This window comes from Enhydra lutris, unplaced genomic scaffold, assembly GCF_002288905.1.
Source record: "Enhydra lutris kenyoni isolate GAN:26980312 unplaced genomic scaffold, ASM228890v2 scaffoldscaffold1, whole genome shotgun sequence".
NCBI classification, from domain to species: domain Eukaryota; kingdom Metazoa; phylum Chordata; class Mammalia; order Carnivora; family Mustelidae; genus Enhydra; species Enhydra lutris.
Window position 1 is genome coordinate 75,003,896 of NW_019154085.1, and position 16,999 is coordinate 75,020,894.

Here is a 16,999-nt window from a genome sequence, read left to right on the forward strand (position 1 = left end):
AAATTAACTGCAAGGCTAAAGAATCATGGGGAGAAAGCCATGAGTTCCGTGCTTTGCTTTCTCCTCCTCTGGAATTCCGCTGCTCTCCTTGGTATTGAAACTACACTCCTTGGTAGGTGAAATTGGTCCTGGCTGGGTTTCTTGTTGATCTTCTGGGGGAGGGGCCTGTTGTAGTGATTCTCAATTGTCTTTGCCCCAGGCGGAGTTGCACCGCCCTTACCCAGGGCCGGTCTGAGTAATCCGATCGGGTTTGCTTTCGGGAGCTTTTGTTCCCTGAGCGCTTTCCGGAGAGTTCCGGAGGGCGGGAATGAAGATGGCGGCCTCCCGGTCTCCAGCCCAGAGGAGCTGAGAGCCCGGGGCCCCACTCCTCAGTGCGCCCTCAGAGAACAGCGCCCAATTACTCCCGTCACCCTGGCCTCCGGCCGCGCTCCGAGCTGACCGAGCCTGCGACTGGTTCAAGGTAACCCCAAGATTAGAGCTTACTCCTTGGCTCTGTCTCTGTAGCTGGCTTCCCCATTCTAATACCTGTAAGCTCTGCGACACTCAGACACCCCCGATCCTTCTGTGACCCTGCGGGACCTGAGGCCACGCTGACCCTGTGTGGGCTTCATCCCGGTTAAGCCTCTGGAGCGATGTCCCTCAGTGGAACAGACTTTTAAAAGTCCTGATTTTGTGCTCCGTTGCTCCGCCGCTTGCCGGGAGCTGGCCCCTCCCCTCGCGGTTTATCTTCCTGTCGCTTTGGATTCACTTCTCTGCCAGTCCTACCTTTCAGAAAGTGTTTGATTTTCTGTTTCTAGAGTTGCTGTTCTTCTCTTCGATCTCCCGTTGGATTTGTAGGTGTTTGCAATCTTTAGATAAGCTATCTAGCTGATCTCCCGCTACCTGAAGTAGTCTCAGCCTGCTACTTCTCCGCCATCTTGACTCCTCCCCTATAATCCTGACTTTTGACCCAGATTCAAATAAGAATGTATTTAGCGATAAATAACACAAAGCCCAACCAACATTGGGTTAAACATCTACGAGTTTACCTATGTCACAAAAAGAAGCCAGGGACTCAATATAATCTTCCACAGTATGAAAGAGGCACAAATGGTCAATTTATAAATGTATTCCCCTATTGTTGGACATCGTTTTGTTTCCAATTAAATTATTCCATTAAAAACATGTGGAAAGGTGCTCAATATCATAGCAAAAGCATTTTCATATCTCTATCCTTACTAGTGTTCTCATTTCCAAGGACAGATTCCAGGAAGTGAGGTTGCTGAGTCACAGAATGTAAGCAGTTTACATTTTAATGCTTGCTAGTTTCCAAAATGATTGTGTCAGTCCAAATTCTCACCAACAATATGGTAGAATGTTCTTTTCCTTATATTCTCACTGTCATTGGATATTATGACTATCTTGAGTTTTTAATAGTATATTAGGCAAATCATGGTTTATTTATTATTATTATTATTATTTAGTTTTGCTTCTCAGGCTATTACTGATGTTGAGCATCTCTTTTATATGTCTATTGGTGATTTGCCCCTCTTCTGTGAATCGTGTGTTTTTTATTGATTTTATTGGGTTTTTTGTCTTTTTGACTTTTTTATCAAAATGAAGGATTGTAATTCTTTAACTTTCATATAAACTGCAAATGTATTTCTCCCAGCCTATTGTTTGTCCTTTAAATTTGTTCTATGGTATCTGGAAAACTCATATTCATCTCCAGGACAGCCAAACATCACTTTCTCTGTCAAGTCTCCCCTGAATTCCCTGGCAGTTAGTCATTCTTTCCACACTATACCCATAATATTTTGTGCATATCCCTGTGTGTAGAATTATAACTACAAACCTTTTCCTCCTGTTCAAATAAGTATACCAAAATGAAAGTCAAACAGACTAACATTATAATAGATATATTTTTCAACCTGCTTTCAATTTTCTAAAAGTAAATCATTCACAAACTTCAGAATTTTCTTTTCGCTAATCATTAGTACAATCATATCATCTTTCATTTTAGAAAATCTTAGTCCCACTTCTCAACTGTCTCTCCATGAAAACTCTTATTTTCTTCTTTCTATACCTTTTGTTCATAAGCAAAATCTCCAGAGGACGCCACTCTTGCTGTCACCCTCTCTTCTAGTTATCTATTGCTGGTGACAAACTGCTGCAAATTTAGTGGTCTAAAATACTTATTTACTTTGCTCACAATTGCCAACTTGAGCAGGGCTCAGTGGGGAAGATTTTTCTTTGCTCCATACAGTTCTGCTGGGAAGCTTAACCAAGTCTGGAGAATCTACTTCTAAGATGGCTCAGATGGCTCACTCACATAACTCACAAGTTGTTTGGCTGTTACCCAAGATCTCAGCCAGGGCTGATGCTAGGAGCCTCAGTTCTTCTCCATATGGGCCTCTCCACAGTGCTACTTGACTTCCTCACAAGTTGGCTGGGTTCCAAGACTGCCTATTGGAAATTACAGAAAGTAAAAGCAGCCAGTCTTTTGACACTGGGTCTGGAAACTGGTACAGCATTATCTATGCTGTAATATTTGGGGCAAAGCAATCTGAGAGTCTATCCAGTTTTAAAAGAACTGACACAGACCCCACAACTCAGTGAAAGGAGTGCCAAAGAATTTATGGTCCACTTTAATCTATCATAATCTTCCCATGTACTGTGTCCTTCTAAATTTGTCAAAAAAGTTTCAGTATTTGATATAACGAAGCCATGCTCTATTCCCTACAGAAATATGAAAGATGCCTCTCTCTCTTTCTTGCCAACTATTTGTCACTTGGTGTCCCAGCCCAAAGCAATATGGTGAGTGACTTGTGCTCCCCACAGGCCTATCAGCTTCTGCCAAGGAGTTAAGACCAACCTAACTACTGAGCCAAGACCAGGGATAAGATAATGTCCTCCCCCAATTTTTTACTCTACAGTCTTTGTACCTACAAAATGCTCCATTTACAGAATTTCTTCCGCTCTAACAGACCCAACTCCCATCAACACTTCATTAAGTATAATCAGACTCTGAACTGGTGCTTAATCTGAACTACTGACAAATTATTTGTGATATTTGCAATACTAATGTGCCTTAACTTCATGTCTGAGAAGCCTATTGTCATAGACTCCCTCTTTAACCAACTTCTCTTATACAAATAATATTCTATCAGATTCTCCATGGCACTCTTCAATCTAAAGAATTTGAATTTTATTTTACTCTATACTTCCATAGTACTTACTGGAGTTGAACATCTCAGAAAAGAAATATCCTATAGACTAGAAAAGTGCCAAGTGAGGAAAGGAAATCACTAGGAAGTTTCACTGTTTCATAATTATAAGAATACTTTTTTTGTTGTTTTTTAATGGTAGAAGTTCTCCATTTTCAAAAGTATAAAAGAAAAATTAAACTGCCTACTAGCTCCTATTCCCCTAGGAATAGCCTATCTTATTTCAGTGATTTTCTTCAAAACAATCAGTAAAAAATATGGCAGGTCCTTTATATGTGTAGAACACTAAGATGCAGATCCCTTTGAGCCACAGAAAGAAGGAATTCTTGTGTACTGTTGATGGGAATGCACAGTGGTGCAGCCACTCTGGAAGGAAATATAGAGTTTCTCATAAAGTTGAAAACAGAACTACCCTGTGATTCAGTAATCACACAACTGAGTATTTACCCCAAAAATGCAAAAACACTAATTCAAAGGGATATATGCAACCCTCTGCTTATTGCAACATTATTTACAACTGCCAAATTATGGGAGTGCCTGGATGATTTTTTACCTCAGCTCAGGTCTTGATCTTGGGGTCAAGAGTTCAAGTCCCACACTGGGCTCCACACTGGGTGTGGAGCCTACTTTAAAAAAATTAATAAGTTAAAAAAATAGCCAAATTATGGAAAGAGCCCAAATGTCCATCAACTGATGAATGAATAAAGATGATATGGTATACATAGACAATGGAATATTATTCAACCATTAAAGGAATGAAATCCACGGGGCACCTGGGGGATTCAGTAGGTTAAGCCTCTGCCTTCGGCTCAGGTCATGATCTCAGGGTTCTGGGATCGAGCCCCACATCTGGCTCTCTGCTCAGTGGGGAGCCTGCTTCCCCCACCCCCCGCCTGCTGCTCTGCCTACTTGTGATCTCTCTCTCTGTGTGTCAAATAAATAAATAAATAACAAAATATTTTTTAAAAAATAAATAAAGGAATGAAATCTTGCCATTTGCAACAACACTGTTGGAGCTAGAGAGCACAATACTAAGCAAAATAAGCCAATCAGAGAAAGACAAATGCCATATGATTTCACTCATATGTGGAATTAAGAAACAAAACAATTGAACAAAGGGCGGGGGAAGACAAACCAAAACCAGACTCTCAACTATAGAGAATAAAAGATGGTTACCACAGCAAAGTTTGGTGGGGGTATGGGTGAAATAGGTGATGGGGATTGGGAATACACTTATCTTGATGGGCACTGTGTAATATATGGAATTGTTGAATCACTGTATTTATACCAGAAACTAATATAACACTGTATGTTAACTACACTAGAATTAAATTTATAAAAAATTTTTAATATTGGAATTTGGAAGGTACAAATTAATCTTACCTCTCTCCCCTCAAGATTACAAATAAACTGAAAAATTGACATCAAGGTCAGATATGGATCAAAATAGCGCCTCTCATTACCATAAAACTGGACCAAAGAATGGGCTGATTTGGCTTTCTATTTTTTCTTCTTAAAATCTAGTCATTGGGATCTGCCTGTGAAGAAAGTTGGGTCTGAGACACAGGCACACATTCAACTGCCCTAGAGGGTGAGATTGTGGCCTGCCTCTGCCAGGCAAGGATTTCCAACCAGGTCAGCGGCAACAGTCAGAGTAAAGAACATGTGGCCCATGAGTAGACAGTGTCTGCATGTAGAGACCGTGAGGTTGGCTTCCCCATGGCTGCCACTTCTTTCCCTAGTCTCACCAATCAGGTAACACAGCCACCCCCCCCCCATTCCTGTAGGGAAAGAGGAGAGATGGGTGAAAACATTTAAAAGAGTAGCATTTCTGAGAGAGTAGAATTTTCTGACTTGTGCATCTATAGGAAAATAGGGAAAGAGTGGAAATGGATTTCCTATATGAAGTAAACATTCAGGGTAAAATACTGCTATGATGCAGATAATATACTATAGGTTAGTTCTCTTCCAATACTGTCCTAAAGGGTTCCATCACATTCTCAACATACATGTTAAAATTTTCTCTAGCTTATGCTTAGTGAAATAAGTCAATCGGAGAAAGACAACTATCATATGATCTCCCTGATATGAGGAAGTGGAGATGCAACATGGGGGGTTAAGGGGGTAGGAGAAGAATAAATGAAACAAGATGGGATTGGGAGGGAGACAAACCATAAGTGACTCTTAATCTCACAAAACAAACTGAGGGTTGCTGGGGGGAGGGGGATTGGGAGAGAGGGGTGGGGTTATGGACACTGGGGAGGGTATGTGCTATGGTGAGTGCTGTGAAGTGTGTAAACCTGGCAATTCACAGACCTGTATCCCTTTGGGTATAAAAATATATGTTTATGTTAATAAAAAATAAAAAAATTAAAAAAAATTTTCTCTAGCGTATAAATATATACAATTAAGTCACACAGATTTACTTTATTCTTCATTCTTAAAGGACCTTATTAGGAAAGTAAAAAGACAACCCAGAGAATGGGAGAAAATGTTGGCAAATCCTATACCTGATAAGGGATTAATATCCAGAATATATAAAGAACTCTTAAACTCAACAACAAAAAACAAACAACCTGATTAAAAAGTGGGGAAAAATACTTGAATAGACATTTCTCCAAAGAAGATACACAATTGTCTAAACACATGAAAAGGGGGTTAATATCATTAGTCATTAGGGAAATATAAAACAAAACCACCACGAGATACCACTTCACACACAGTAGAATGGCTATCATGAAAAACACAGAAAATAGCAAGTTTGGGCAAGGATGTAGAGAAATTGGAATACATGTATGTTGCTGGTAGGAATGTAATATGATACAGCTGATGTGAAAAATTTTTGGTGTTTCTTCAAAAAGTAAAATGTACCCAAAATAACTGAAAATAGGTACTCCAATACTTTATGCTAATGTTCATTTTAGAATTATCTATAACAGTTGAAAAGTGGAAACAACCCAAGTGTCCATCAAAGTATGAATGGATAAATAAAATGTGGTATATCCATACAATAAAGTATTAGTCATTCATAAAAAGGAATAAAGTTCTGATGCATGCTACAACATGGATGAACCTTGAAAACATTACATGCTAAGTGAAATAAAGCCTACCAGAAAGAACATATATATGAGTGAGTCCATTTATAAGAAGCACCTAAAATGGACAAATTTGTAGAGGCAGAAAGTAGATTTGAGGTTACCAAAGAATGCAGGAATAGGAGTCATTACTTAATAGGTGCGGAGTTTATATTTGAGGTGAAGAAAAAGTTTGGGAAATGTGGTGATGGCTACACAACACTGTGAGTGTAATTAATGCCATAGAAATGTACACTTAAAAATGGTTGAAAGTGCAAATTTTATGCTATATATATTTTACCACAATAAAAAATTTTAAGTACTGCATTCTTAGTAAATACTCAAGTTTATAGTAGAAAAATCACACTTTCTTATGTATAGCAAGTTTTAATAAGACTTTTAGCTTTACTACTAATGTATTTTGACTATTCCTCATGCATTCATTTCTAACTAAGTAAATGGAAATAGGACAAAAATAAGTATTCCCTGGGTTAGAAATTTAGTCAGAATCAGGGAACCAATAGATTTATAAGTCAAATCAGAGGTGAAATTTAGTATTCTATACTCAAAAGGGTCATTCTTCACTGAATGCTATTATGGTATATGTACAAATACAGGAGCCAGTCTGGAAGTTTGTTTGGTTTGTATAATTCCTTTGGACAGTTGCGAGTTAGTTATTTAAAAGACAGATGCTGAGGAGAATATTCTCAGCATCGTCCTTAACATAATTCCAATTCCTTTTTCCTCCTAGAACCACTTAGAAATGCAATGTTGAGAGCAGCCATAGGCAAATCCTTACCTGACTTAAATCTCTCTCCCTGTTCCCAAATTTCTTCTTTCTTGTTAGAAATAATTTGAGTATGGTTTAAGAATCTAGATGACTTTTGGGAGTTAACATTTTTTCCACATGATTATGTTTTCACCACTGTGAAACAGGGAAATGTTTTTTTTCTGGACATTCCACTGGAATTAAATATTATACTACCGAAAGGAAAATAGCATCTTCAGGGTATAGACATTACCAACATTAAAAAAACTCATAAAAGTTCTGTTTTTCAGACGCCTGGGTGGCTCAGTGGGTTAAAGTCTCTGCATTCGGCTCCGGTCGTGATCCCAGGGTCCTGGGATCGAGGCCCGTGTCGGGCTCTCTGCTCGTCGGGGAGCCTGCTTCCCCCCCTCTCTCTGCCTGCCTCTCTGCCTGCTTGTGATCTCTGTCTGTCAAATAAATAAATAAAATCTTTACAAAAAAATTGTTTTTCCAGAAATTTCCCTTTTAGTCTAAGTTACTAGGGTTTGAGATATCCAAATTCCTCTGATATATTAATTACTAACAGAATATTTATGCCACTTTTTCTTTTAAAAGCAGCAGGTATATATATATATCATCGCATTTTCCCCCCAAATTTTCTTTTTTTAGGTGTTTGAGGGTAACTGTTTTTATCATAATTTTTCAAATGAAGAACCTGAGACCAGAGAGGCTAACTGCTATGCCCAAATTAAAGTAGACCCAGCGCTGAACCCTACACCCTCTCAACACCACTTACACAGCATTCTTCTTTATAATTAGAACAAATTGCAGGGCCCTGTGCATAGGAAAAGGACTGGAATGAATATTAAAAATTAAATATTATTGGCTTATTGAACTACTAATGTTCTTATCATTCAAGAAGCTCATATTAAAACTAACTTGGATGCAACAATTTTGTGCTACAGGTTAAGTTGTGCCTACACTGACAGCATAATAGCTAATAAATTGGTTAAATTCATGGTAAATTCTATACATCTGCAATATGGAATTTACCTTTTTATTATATTATTTAAAAAATTTTTTTAGACTTTATTTATTTATTTATTTGACAGAGCGAAAGAGCACAAGCAGGGGGACAGCCGCAGGAGAGGGAAAAGCAGGCTCCTCGCTGAGCAGGGAATCCGACTTTGGGGTTGCTTCCCAACATCCTCTGGGATCATGACCTGAGCCAAAGGCAGCCATTTAACTGACTGAGCTACCCAAGCGTCCCACACTTTTATTTTTTTTTTAAAGTTTTTTGTCAGCAAATCTGGAACAGACTTCAGATTCCTTGATTTCTTTTTTTTAATCAATAACATTAGAAGATGATGCTACTACTTAAAATTTCTTTGGGGGATGGGTGGTTAAGGTGATAGTGATAGATGGGGTGGAGGAAGGTATGGGAAATGGACATAAAGAGGTCACGACTAGAGGTCTACATGAAGCCAAAAGGCCTTTTTACTGAGACCTCACGTACTTAGATCCACTCACTCACAGAGAGGGAGAATGGCCCCATGATCCCATGGCACATTATGGTGAGATCCACAATAGATATGAAGCTTTGGTCTATCATCTCCCTTCATTTTACAGTTAAAAAGCCTGAAGTCAGGAAGGCTAGTCCATAGCCAGGAGACTAGCATGAAAGGACAACAGGACTTCGGAATCTAGAACCACAAGCACCTGCTGAGTATGGATCCTGTTAAATGGGAAGCCCTCTTCCTCACCAACCCCCTACCCCCACTGAGCTCCAAATTGATTTAAGTATGCAAATTTAAGCATAGCTGCTGTGGAGCCGAACTATTTTGCCTAAGATAGCATTACCACTGAGTTGTGTGGTCCTGGATAGGAATAGGGCTGGGAGAAAGGAGGGAGCCTAAAAGACCCAGACTTCCATGAGCTTCCCCACCACTCACATTTCATTAGTAGACTTGCAAATGCTGACTGGCATGAAGTGTTAGTGGAAGTGTTAGGGGAAGGGATGTGGTTTCAAGTCCAAGTTAACTTCAAGCATAAACAGTTGGCAGGTATATAAGAGGGAACTGGGGACACAAGAGACCATGAGAAAGTAAACCTCTGGGGACAAGCAGGAATTTTGAGGAAGCATTGGGTTTCCACAATTCATGGAATTCAGTTTATTTGTATAGCAGCCACAGCCAGACTTTGAATTTTCAGCTGAATTACACTAGTTAGGGACATAATCAGTGCTAAAACATAGATTTTTTGATTCCTGGTTCAATGTTCTTCCACATCATAATGTGATCTTTTCTTATATACAAAGAACTTCCTGGTGGCCAGGGATTTCTACTTTGAAAAACAGCCCAGAGCCTAGAGCCCAGAGCTGCCTAAACAGGAAAATAAATTCTGGATTCTAATGGCTCCGTCCTTCAGTACTAATTCTTTCTTCTACTTTCCAGTCTGATGTACCCAATTAATTTTACTACTCTCCAATCAGGAAACCACTGTCTGTATATATCAGATGCAGTTTAGATCTGCTCCTAAATCTAGGAAGCAAGTATAAAATCCAGGCTAGATGTTCAAAGAAGCCAGCACTATTAAAGCACTAAAAACACGGAGTCATTGCTGGCTGCCTGATCAAACCTCTTTGATCTTAGTGAAGGCATTCATTTACCTAAAAGAGTTCTTACTCACAGGGCTGGCTGCATCCCTGGGCTCCATTTTTAGAAGGGGACACCACTTGGGGTTTGAAGTGACTTCCTCTGTCGCTGTTTTGAAATTTTTAATAATTTGATTTCTAAATTTGTGTTTTGTAAGTAAAGTCCAAAGGGAAAACAGAGGAAGTGCTAGGGGATTGGTGCCTTATCTCACATGGGGTCCTGTCTCCCAGAGAGTCTCTGCTATCCTGTCTACTCCCCACCCTTGTTCAATGACCTCTGCCATCTGCCCTGTGGGGGTCAGGGCACAGCTGGGGAAAAGCTGGGATCAGGCCCACACCCTGTGCACTGAGCCATGGCCAGGGCCCAGAGCCTGTGAGGGTGTGCCCTCCACCAGCGTGTATCCCATATCTGAAGGAGCTAACAGTAAATAGCAGATAAAATACAATGTGACAGGTCAAGAAAAAGCTTTTTCTTGCTTTTTGAACAGGAAGCCCACCTTTTTATTTTGCACTAAGCCCCACAAATTATGTATCTGGCCCTGAATTCGTATCTTATCTGGCAATCTCAAGCTAATGTTATTTTTAGATTCTGAACTAAATAACCACACAAATATGGAGTAATAACTCTGATTTTACTAAAGTTATTATTTGGTTTCAAGAACTCTTAATATTAAATACAAAATCAGATCTTTTCAACAGTTCAACAGAAGGAAAATAAGCTTCTATGTTATTCTTGCCAGCAGGTATGATTAACAACAGAAACTCTGGATCTGTTGTGGCAACTTGACAGTATAATGGATGAAATGGAAAAATGATGGAATTTTTTTTTTCACTGAGACAGCCAGGAAAAAAAAAATTAGTTATTTCTCCACAGTAAAAATATTATCACTCCATATTTTCTATCACATTAGGGAAAGTTTTTAAAAAATCTTGTCACCTCTCTCCAATCCTGGTATTTGCTCATAAATAACTATAGTGCTTTCCCATTATCTATATGGCACTATATATAATGGCAATAGGACAGTGATGTCAGAGGAATCAAGAGGATGTATAAGAAATAGATTTTTATTTATTTATTTATTTTTGGCATCTGCTTCACATTTTAATATCTTACCTTGAGCTTGCCCAAAAGAAGTTCATGATCATGAAGAAGCTTTTTGGTCTCATCTTGACTGCTACCAATTTCTAGAAGATTGGGCTGTGATTCAGCCAACTGAAGTTGCAACCACTTGCCACACTATAAATAAAAATGAAACAAAATGCACTTTTAGTTCCTCTTGTTTCTTCCCCTTTACCCTTTTCCTTTTTTTCCTTCCTTCTTTCTTTCCTTCCTTCTTTCCTTTCTTTTTTACAGTTTCAGTTATACTGTGAACACTTTATTCCTTCCATAGAGATAGGCCTTACTGACATTGAAATCTAACAGGTTTGATATAAATCCATGCTCTGTCTTTTCATTCATTCTTAGGGTAAATTCTTTTCTCTTGGCATACTGTATTTAAATTAAAAATTCTCAAATGAAGAACACATACAATAGATTAGGTATTATTGACTATTACAAAGTTATAGAACATGTTACACAGTTGTACATTCTCTTTCTCACAAAACTTAATTCCATAAAAATAGTGAGATTGCACCTGGGCAAATAGGATGCAGGCTTCACCAAGGGGAAAAGGTTTTGTAAATGGTATTTAGGCTGATCAGTGTCTTTACATTGACCTCGCTGGTTCAACTGGGAAGAATAAGCAGCCGAGGAAGCAACAGATTTTTATCCTACATTAAAGTAAAAACATAACATTTTCCAATCTTTGTTGTTGAGTAATCAATAATGTATGTATGATAATGTCAATAAATTTAGATGCATGTGACAACAGCTGTATGAATGTGGCCAATTTGTTTCCAACATGCAGGACACTTTCAGTGCTCCAATATATAATTCACCATTGCACTTCCTGAGGAATTGCTTTTCTAAGAAGCAGCAACTGTTTAAGCAAGAGGAACCATTGAAAGGCACTGCACACGGATAAGCAAATTGCTGAAGAGAAATGAAAAAAATGTGTAGCTAGTCCATATTATGAGTGTCCTAAGACCATTTGGAAACAAACCCATACAGATTAGACACCGACACTTATATTTCTTCAAGATGGACTTTCTACTCTGAATAGATTGAGATTTATTTTATTTGGGACAGCATTTAGTTAAAGAAGCAGTGAAGGGTGGCCAGAGGGAACATTCTTAGAAACACGGTCAAGTTAAAATAAGTATTTCCAGCATAATTTTAGGAAATTTTTCCCCCTGTATAGTCAAATGAACTCTGATTCTCCTATAATTTATCCCATACACATTATCCCTCTTCCAGCTCTAAGAAATGTTTCCTATCTGAAGGAAAGAAAAGTTAACTTCTTTAAAACAATGAGTTTGCCTCTTTTCCCTCACTGGCTGAAATTTGTAGTTACTCAAATCATCATAAAATCACATGTAAATCATCAATTTTTGCTACCTCTGCTTCAGGCTTCTTTCCATGTCCACCTACTGCCTTTGAAAGGACTTGAGGGCCAGGGAATCATCAGAGGTGCTGTTTACATGAGGCCAGTTCTCAAGAGCACTGGGAATCACACCAGTAGGAGCACTTTACGTTCAGTGATCTAAGAGGGAATCGTTTTGCTCAGTATCAACTGCTATTTTCCTGTTACAAATTTTCATATTAACGTAAAATTCACAGCAATTAAGTTAAATTAAACAGGCCTCAGTCACGGCTTCTAACAAAGGCCAGAGAAATCAGGTTGATGAGGTCCTGAAAGTAACTGGCTGGTGAGCACTGGCTTGTTTGCCTTGTTTCCTTCATTAAACACTGAATTCCTGAAGTAGTGACTTGTCTAAATCCAAGCACAACGCATCAGGGGGGTTTGCAAGACATTCCATAGGAAATAAAATCATGGATGTCTTCTTCAACCTAAAGGTACGTGGCCATCATTGCAAACCAGCAAATTACTTGACATAAAATATGCAATAGCCCTAAGCCTCAAGTGTTTCAACTTCCTGCTGATAAGGACAAATTTGACGCCCGCCCTTTGCACCTTCCCTGGCAGGGTCTTCATTCTCCCAAAATGTGATAAGCATTCACTAGTGCCTTTACCATGGCAAAAGCAGTGCTGTAGAGGAGCCTCCTATTAGGTGTTCCCTGCCCTCCATCGTGTTCGAAATAGCACCAGCCCGTTTCTACTGGGAACATCCTCTTCCCTCCTCCATCACATCCACTCTCCAAAATCACTAACATTTTACAGGTCCACCTGACTCTCCAGCCTGGTAATCATGAACTTGTAGTCATGAGTAGCTTGGCTTTAAAAATAAAATTGAAAGTATATGGTAGAGTTTTTTGTTTTTGTTTTAATTAGGCTGCTACAGAGGTTTTCTGGCTAACTGAAAGAGAAACCATAGTGAATTGCTGAAACTTACAAGTAAGATGTACTTGCTGTGCTATTTTCTATATGCTGAGTCCTGCTGACTATGTGGAATGTCCTTTAGGATTATTAACACCCTGCAAAAAAGCCAACTGCCACAGAGAAAAAAGAAAGTTGTCTTACCTTTATGACAGCTATCACGATTTTGGAGTCCCCTGCCTGAACAGCTACTGAACTGACTGTCGTCGTAGAAAACTCCACATCAGGACTTCCTTGGCTGGACATGGCACTTTAGAACCAGAATTTATACTCTGGACAGCCTCTGGACAGATGTGTGTCTGCTGGTCATTTCAGAAGGCAGTCACTGGGGTTACTTGGATTCATTCAGGGAAAGAGCTCAGCTCATACTGATTACTCTGCCAAAAGGAAAGAACAGGAGGTTAAAAATAGACAACCCCATTGAGTTTATCACGAGAGGGGGAGAGAGAGAAGAGAAGGGGAAAGAATCGCCACACCCCTGGTATGGTAACACTAAGTGCCTGATATTTTTGCCATTATCTTAAATGGGGAGGGCAGTTTCTAGCTCTCTGCCTATCAGTTGATGTTTAACAGCAAATGGGAAAAAAGTTACATCCTGACAACCCAAATTAATTTCGCCATTGAATCTATATGGTAAGGGTGGACTTTGAAACCAGTCAGTCATGGACCTGGATATCAATCCTTTCAAGATTTTTAAGTCTCTCTTATGCAAAGAAAACCCCCCAAAATGTACTTTAAAAATAAGTTTTAGTATGTATTTTGGGATTAAGCCACAGAATTGCTTATAATTTTAGATTAATTTGCTTCTGTAAAACTTACTGCCTTTTGTCAAATGAAGTTTATAAGGCATGGTCACATTTTCTCAGGGCTTCAGATTTCTTAGGGACATTTTAAAAATATTTCAATAAGCAATTATCAATAGAGATCTACCATTTCAGGATTTCTTTGTGACTACTTTACTCCATTCACCAGCATTTTCAAATTCAATTATCACAACTAACAGGAAGTAATATACCTTGTTATTACCTTTAAATTGCAGCAAGAAAAAAAATTTCTTTTGTTTAATTAAGGGTTAACTCTGTATATTTTACTACAATTTTTTTTTAAAAAGGATAACAATGTATGTACTTCAGGTTTGGTTTTTATTCTTCTCCACCCCCTATGCAGGAAAATTATAGACAGCTTCAAATCAGAGTCCAAGATCGGCAGATTAATCCTCTTGCTAGAAACCCAGCGTGTGTCACAAGCTGTCTGTGGTATTAAACAGCAGCTGTTGGATTCCCTGTCCAAGAACAGCTGAAAATAACACTGTCGTTTAGGTCAGAGGTCAGATGCCAATACATCAGAGATACTGACTCCAAAGTTGCTAGAGCAGTTAGAAACCTCTGGGACAAAGCCAGAATGGAGGATAAAGTAATAAACAGAGTTAAACTAGTCCACTCACCGTTTAAACCCTTAGGTCATTTCAAAAACGTGTTCAGATTCAAGCCTCATGTTCAGAAGACTGAGTCAGCACCACTGCTTTGTTTTGCTAAGGTTCATGATAATATTCTTGAGTCAAGGAGGGAAAAGTGCTTTCACATATACTTCGGTGTTCAGCGATTGTTTTTGTTTCCCACAACATGTCATGGCTGCTCTGTAGTTAGATAGCTCTGACCCAGGTCCCCGGTCTCAGCATCTGCCTGCCGGCTAGCAAGACGGAAACCACGCCTGGATCCCAGAAACTGGGATCCACAAACTATCCGACGCTGTGAAAGGAGAGGTTGGAGCAAGCTCAGGAGAGTAGCCACCAAGAGATACCAGGATGTAGAAAATATCATAAATACTTTCATTTCATGGCAGACATGGAGAACCAACCTGATCTCTTTGTTGAGTTTGCCTCTGTGTCGAAGGCAAGCTCCTCTGCTTGAGCAAGTAGTTAGTCCAAACAAAACAAAACAAACAGAAAAACCAGTTTTCCGCTAATTGCCCTCAAGAACTACCACGAGTTGACGACTGCGTCACATAATAGCCACACCCTAAACTAAAATGCCCGAAGGAGTATTGCTTAAATCTTTGTGTACATTGCCACCTGGAACAGCAAACAGTGACTTGCACCCAAAATACACAGTGCACTTTTACTCCAAGTCAATCTTACTGTTAGAAACTCAGTGTGTGTCCAAAAAAGAAAAAAAAGAAACAAGAAACTCAGTGTGTGTCATAGTTGTATATAAACCTTCAAGAGGCAAAGGGACCTTCTGTCAGCAGGCTGCAAAGACAACGGCTGGGAAAAAAGTGGTTATGTTCATAAAGCCCCACTTAGGATGGATGATGGGTGTGGAGGGTAGGCTGGAATGTGTGGCCCTTACAGGCCCACACCAAGGAAAAAGGAAAAGAGAGATGTAGAGGACAGAAAATATGACTGAAAGTCTGATGAATTCTAAGGTTTAAGGGCAAAGGGAATTAGAAATATTTAAGACTTTGTTAAAAGATTAATCCAGCTCTTTAGCAGCAAAGGTAGCGCCTTTTTCTGTGCAGATGACCTTTCTCTGTTAATTAGATGGAGCAGGGCTCGGTGTTGCATAAAGAAATTGTTTTCTACGTTAGGAGACATAGACGATAATGCAAACTGCATACATGAATTTAAGTGATTTCGGACTAATATTTTTAAGTTCAAATTCTTGGCTTTAAAACCTTTAAAAGGCTTGACTCACTTTTGTCTCCCATTCCCTTTCTGTCTTTTCAACTGTTTAGTCCTTTCCCCTGCAGAAGCTTTGTTGTTCAGATCTCTCTATCCACATTTAGCTCATTTTGAACTTTTGCCGTGTTTCTTCATCTAGCATAATATTTAATCATAACTTGCACTATTAACTCTGGGAAACAATTTGAGAAATAGTGTAAAATATATTGTACTAAGAAAATTGGTACACTACAATTAGATGGACTTTTTTTTTAAAAAAAGCTTTTTTGAGATACAGTTTGTTTATACTCCACCTCCCCTATCATCACCAAAAAAACAAAAACAAACAAAAAAAATCCAACCAATCAAACAAACAAAAAAAAAGCCAAAACAAAACAAAACAAAAATCCTTAAAGGCAGTCTCATATCCTTTGAAGTTTATGGAGGATCTTACAAAGGTTATTATGCCTTCTCTGTTTATTCTTCTGGGAAATGCCTGTTTTTATACTAGCTGAATTTTAGTGAAGTATCTTCCATGAGAATATATCAAAAACTATAACTGGATTCTATAGAGTTACAAATAGCTTTTCTTTTCCCCAATTTCCTTTATTATGTTAAAATACACATAACATGAAATTTACCATTTTAACTATTTTTAAGTGTACAGTTCAGGGATATTAAACACATTCATTATGTTGTGCAAGCATTACACCCACTTATCTCCATAACTCTTTTAACCTTATAAAACTGAAAATCTCTACCCATTAAACAATAGTTCTCCATTCCCTCCTCCCCCAAACCCCTGGCAATCACCATTCTGCTTTCTGTCTCTATGATTTTGACTAAGAATTCTAAGTACTTCATATAAATGGGATCATACAGTATTTACCTTTTTGTGACTGGCTCACTGCACTTAGCATAATGTCTTAGAGGTTCATCCACGTTGCAGCCTCTGTCAGAATTTCTTTCCTTTTTAAGGTTGACTAATATTCCAGTGTGTGTGTGTGTGTGTGTGTGTGTACATCACATTTTTTGCATATCCATTCATCCATCTATAGACACTTGTACTGTTTCCATATTTTAGCTATTGTGAATAATACTGCTATGAACACGGTATACAAATTATCTGAGATCCTGCCTTCAATTCTTCTGTGTATATACCTAGAAATGGAATCAGTGTATCATATGATAATTCAATTTTTAATTTCTTGAGGAAATATCA

The 16,999-nt window shown here is 38.6% G+C and overlaps 1 protein-coding gene across 1 annotated transcript in view; it reads right to left on the minus strand.

Annotated features, from left to right (window-relative positions):
- LOC111144596 (coiled-coil domain containing 141) overlaps positions 1-13,364 on the minus strand; it is a 220,786-nt gene extending 207,422 nt beyond the window's left edge. The window contains exons 1-2 of the mRNA XM_022498977.1: positions 13,263-13,364; positions 10,796-10,918 (exon numbers count right to left, since the gene is read on the minus strand). Of these exons, the coding sequence (XP_022354685.1) occupies positions 10,796-10,918; positions 13,263-13,364 (225 nt within the window). The remainder of the gene's footprint in view (positions 1-10,795; positions 10,919-13,262) is intronic.
- Positions 13,365-16,999: the final 3,635 nt, after the last annotated feature.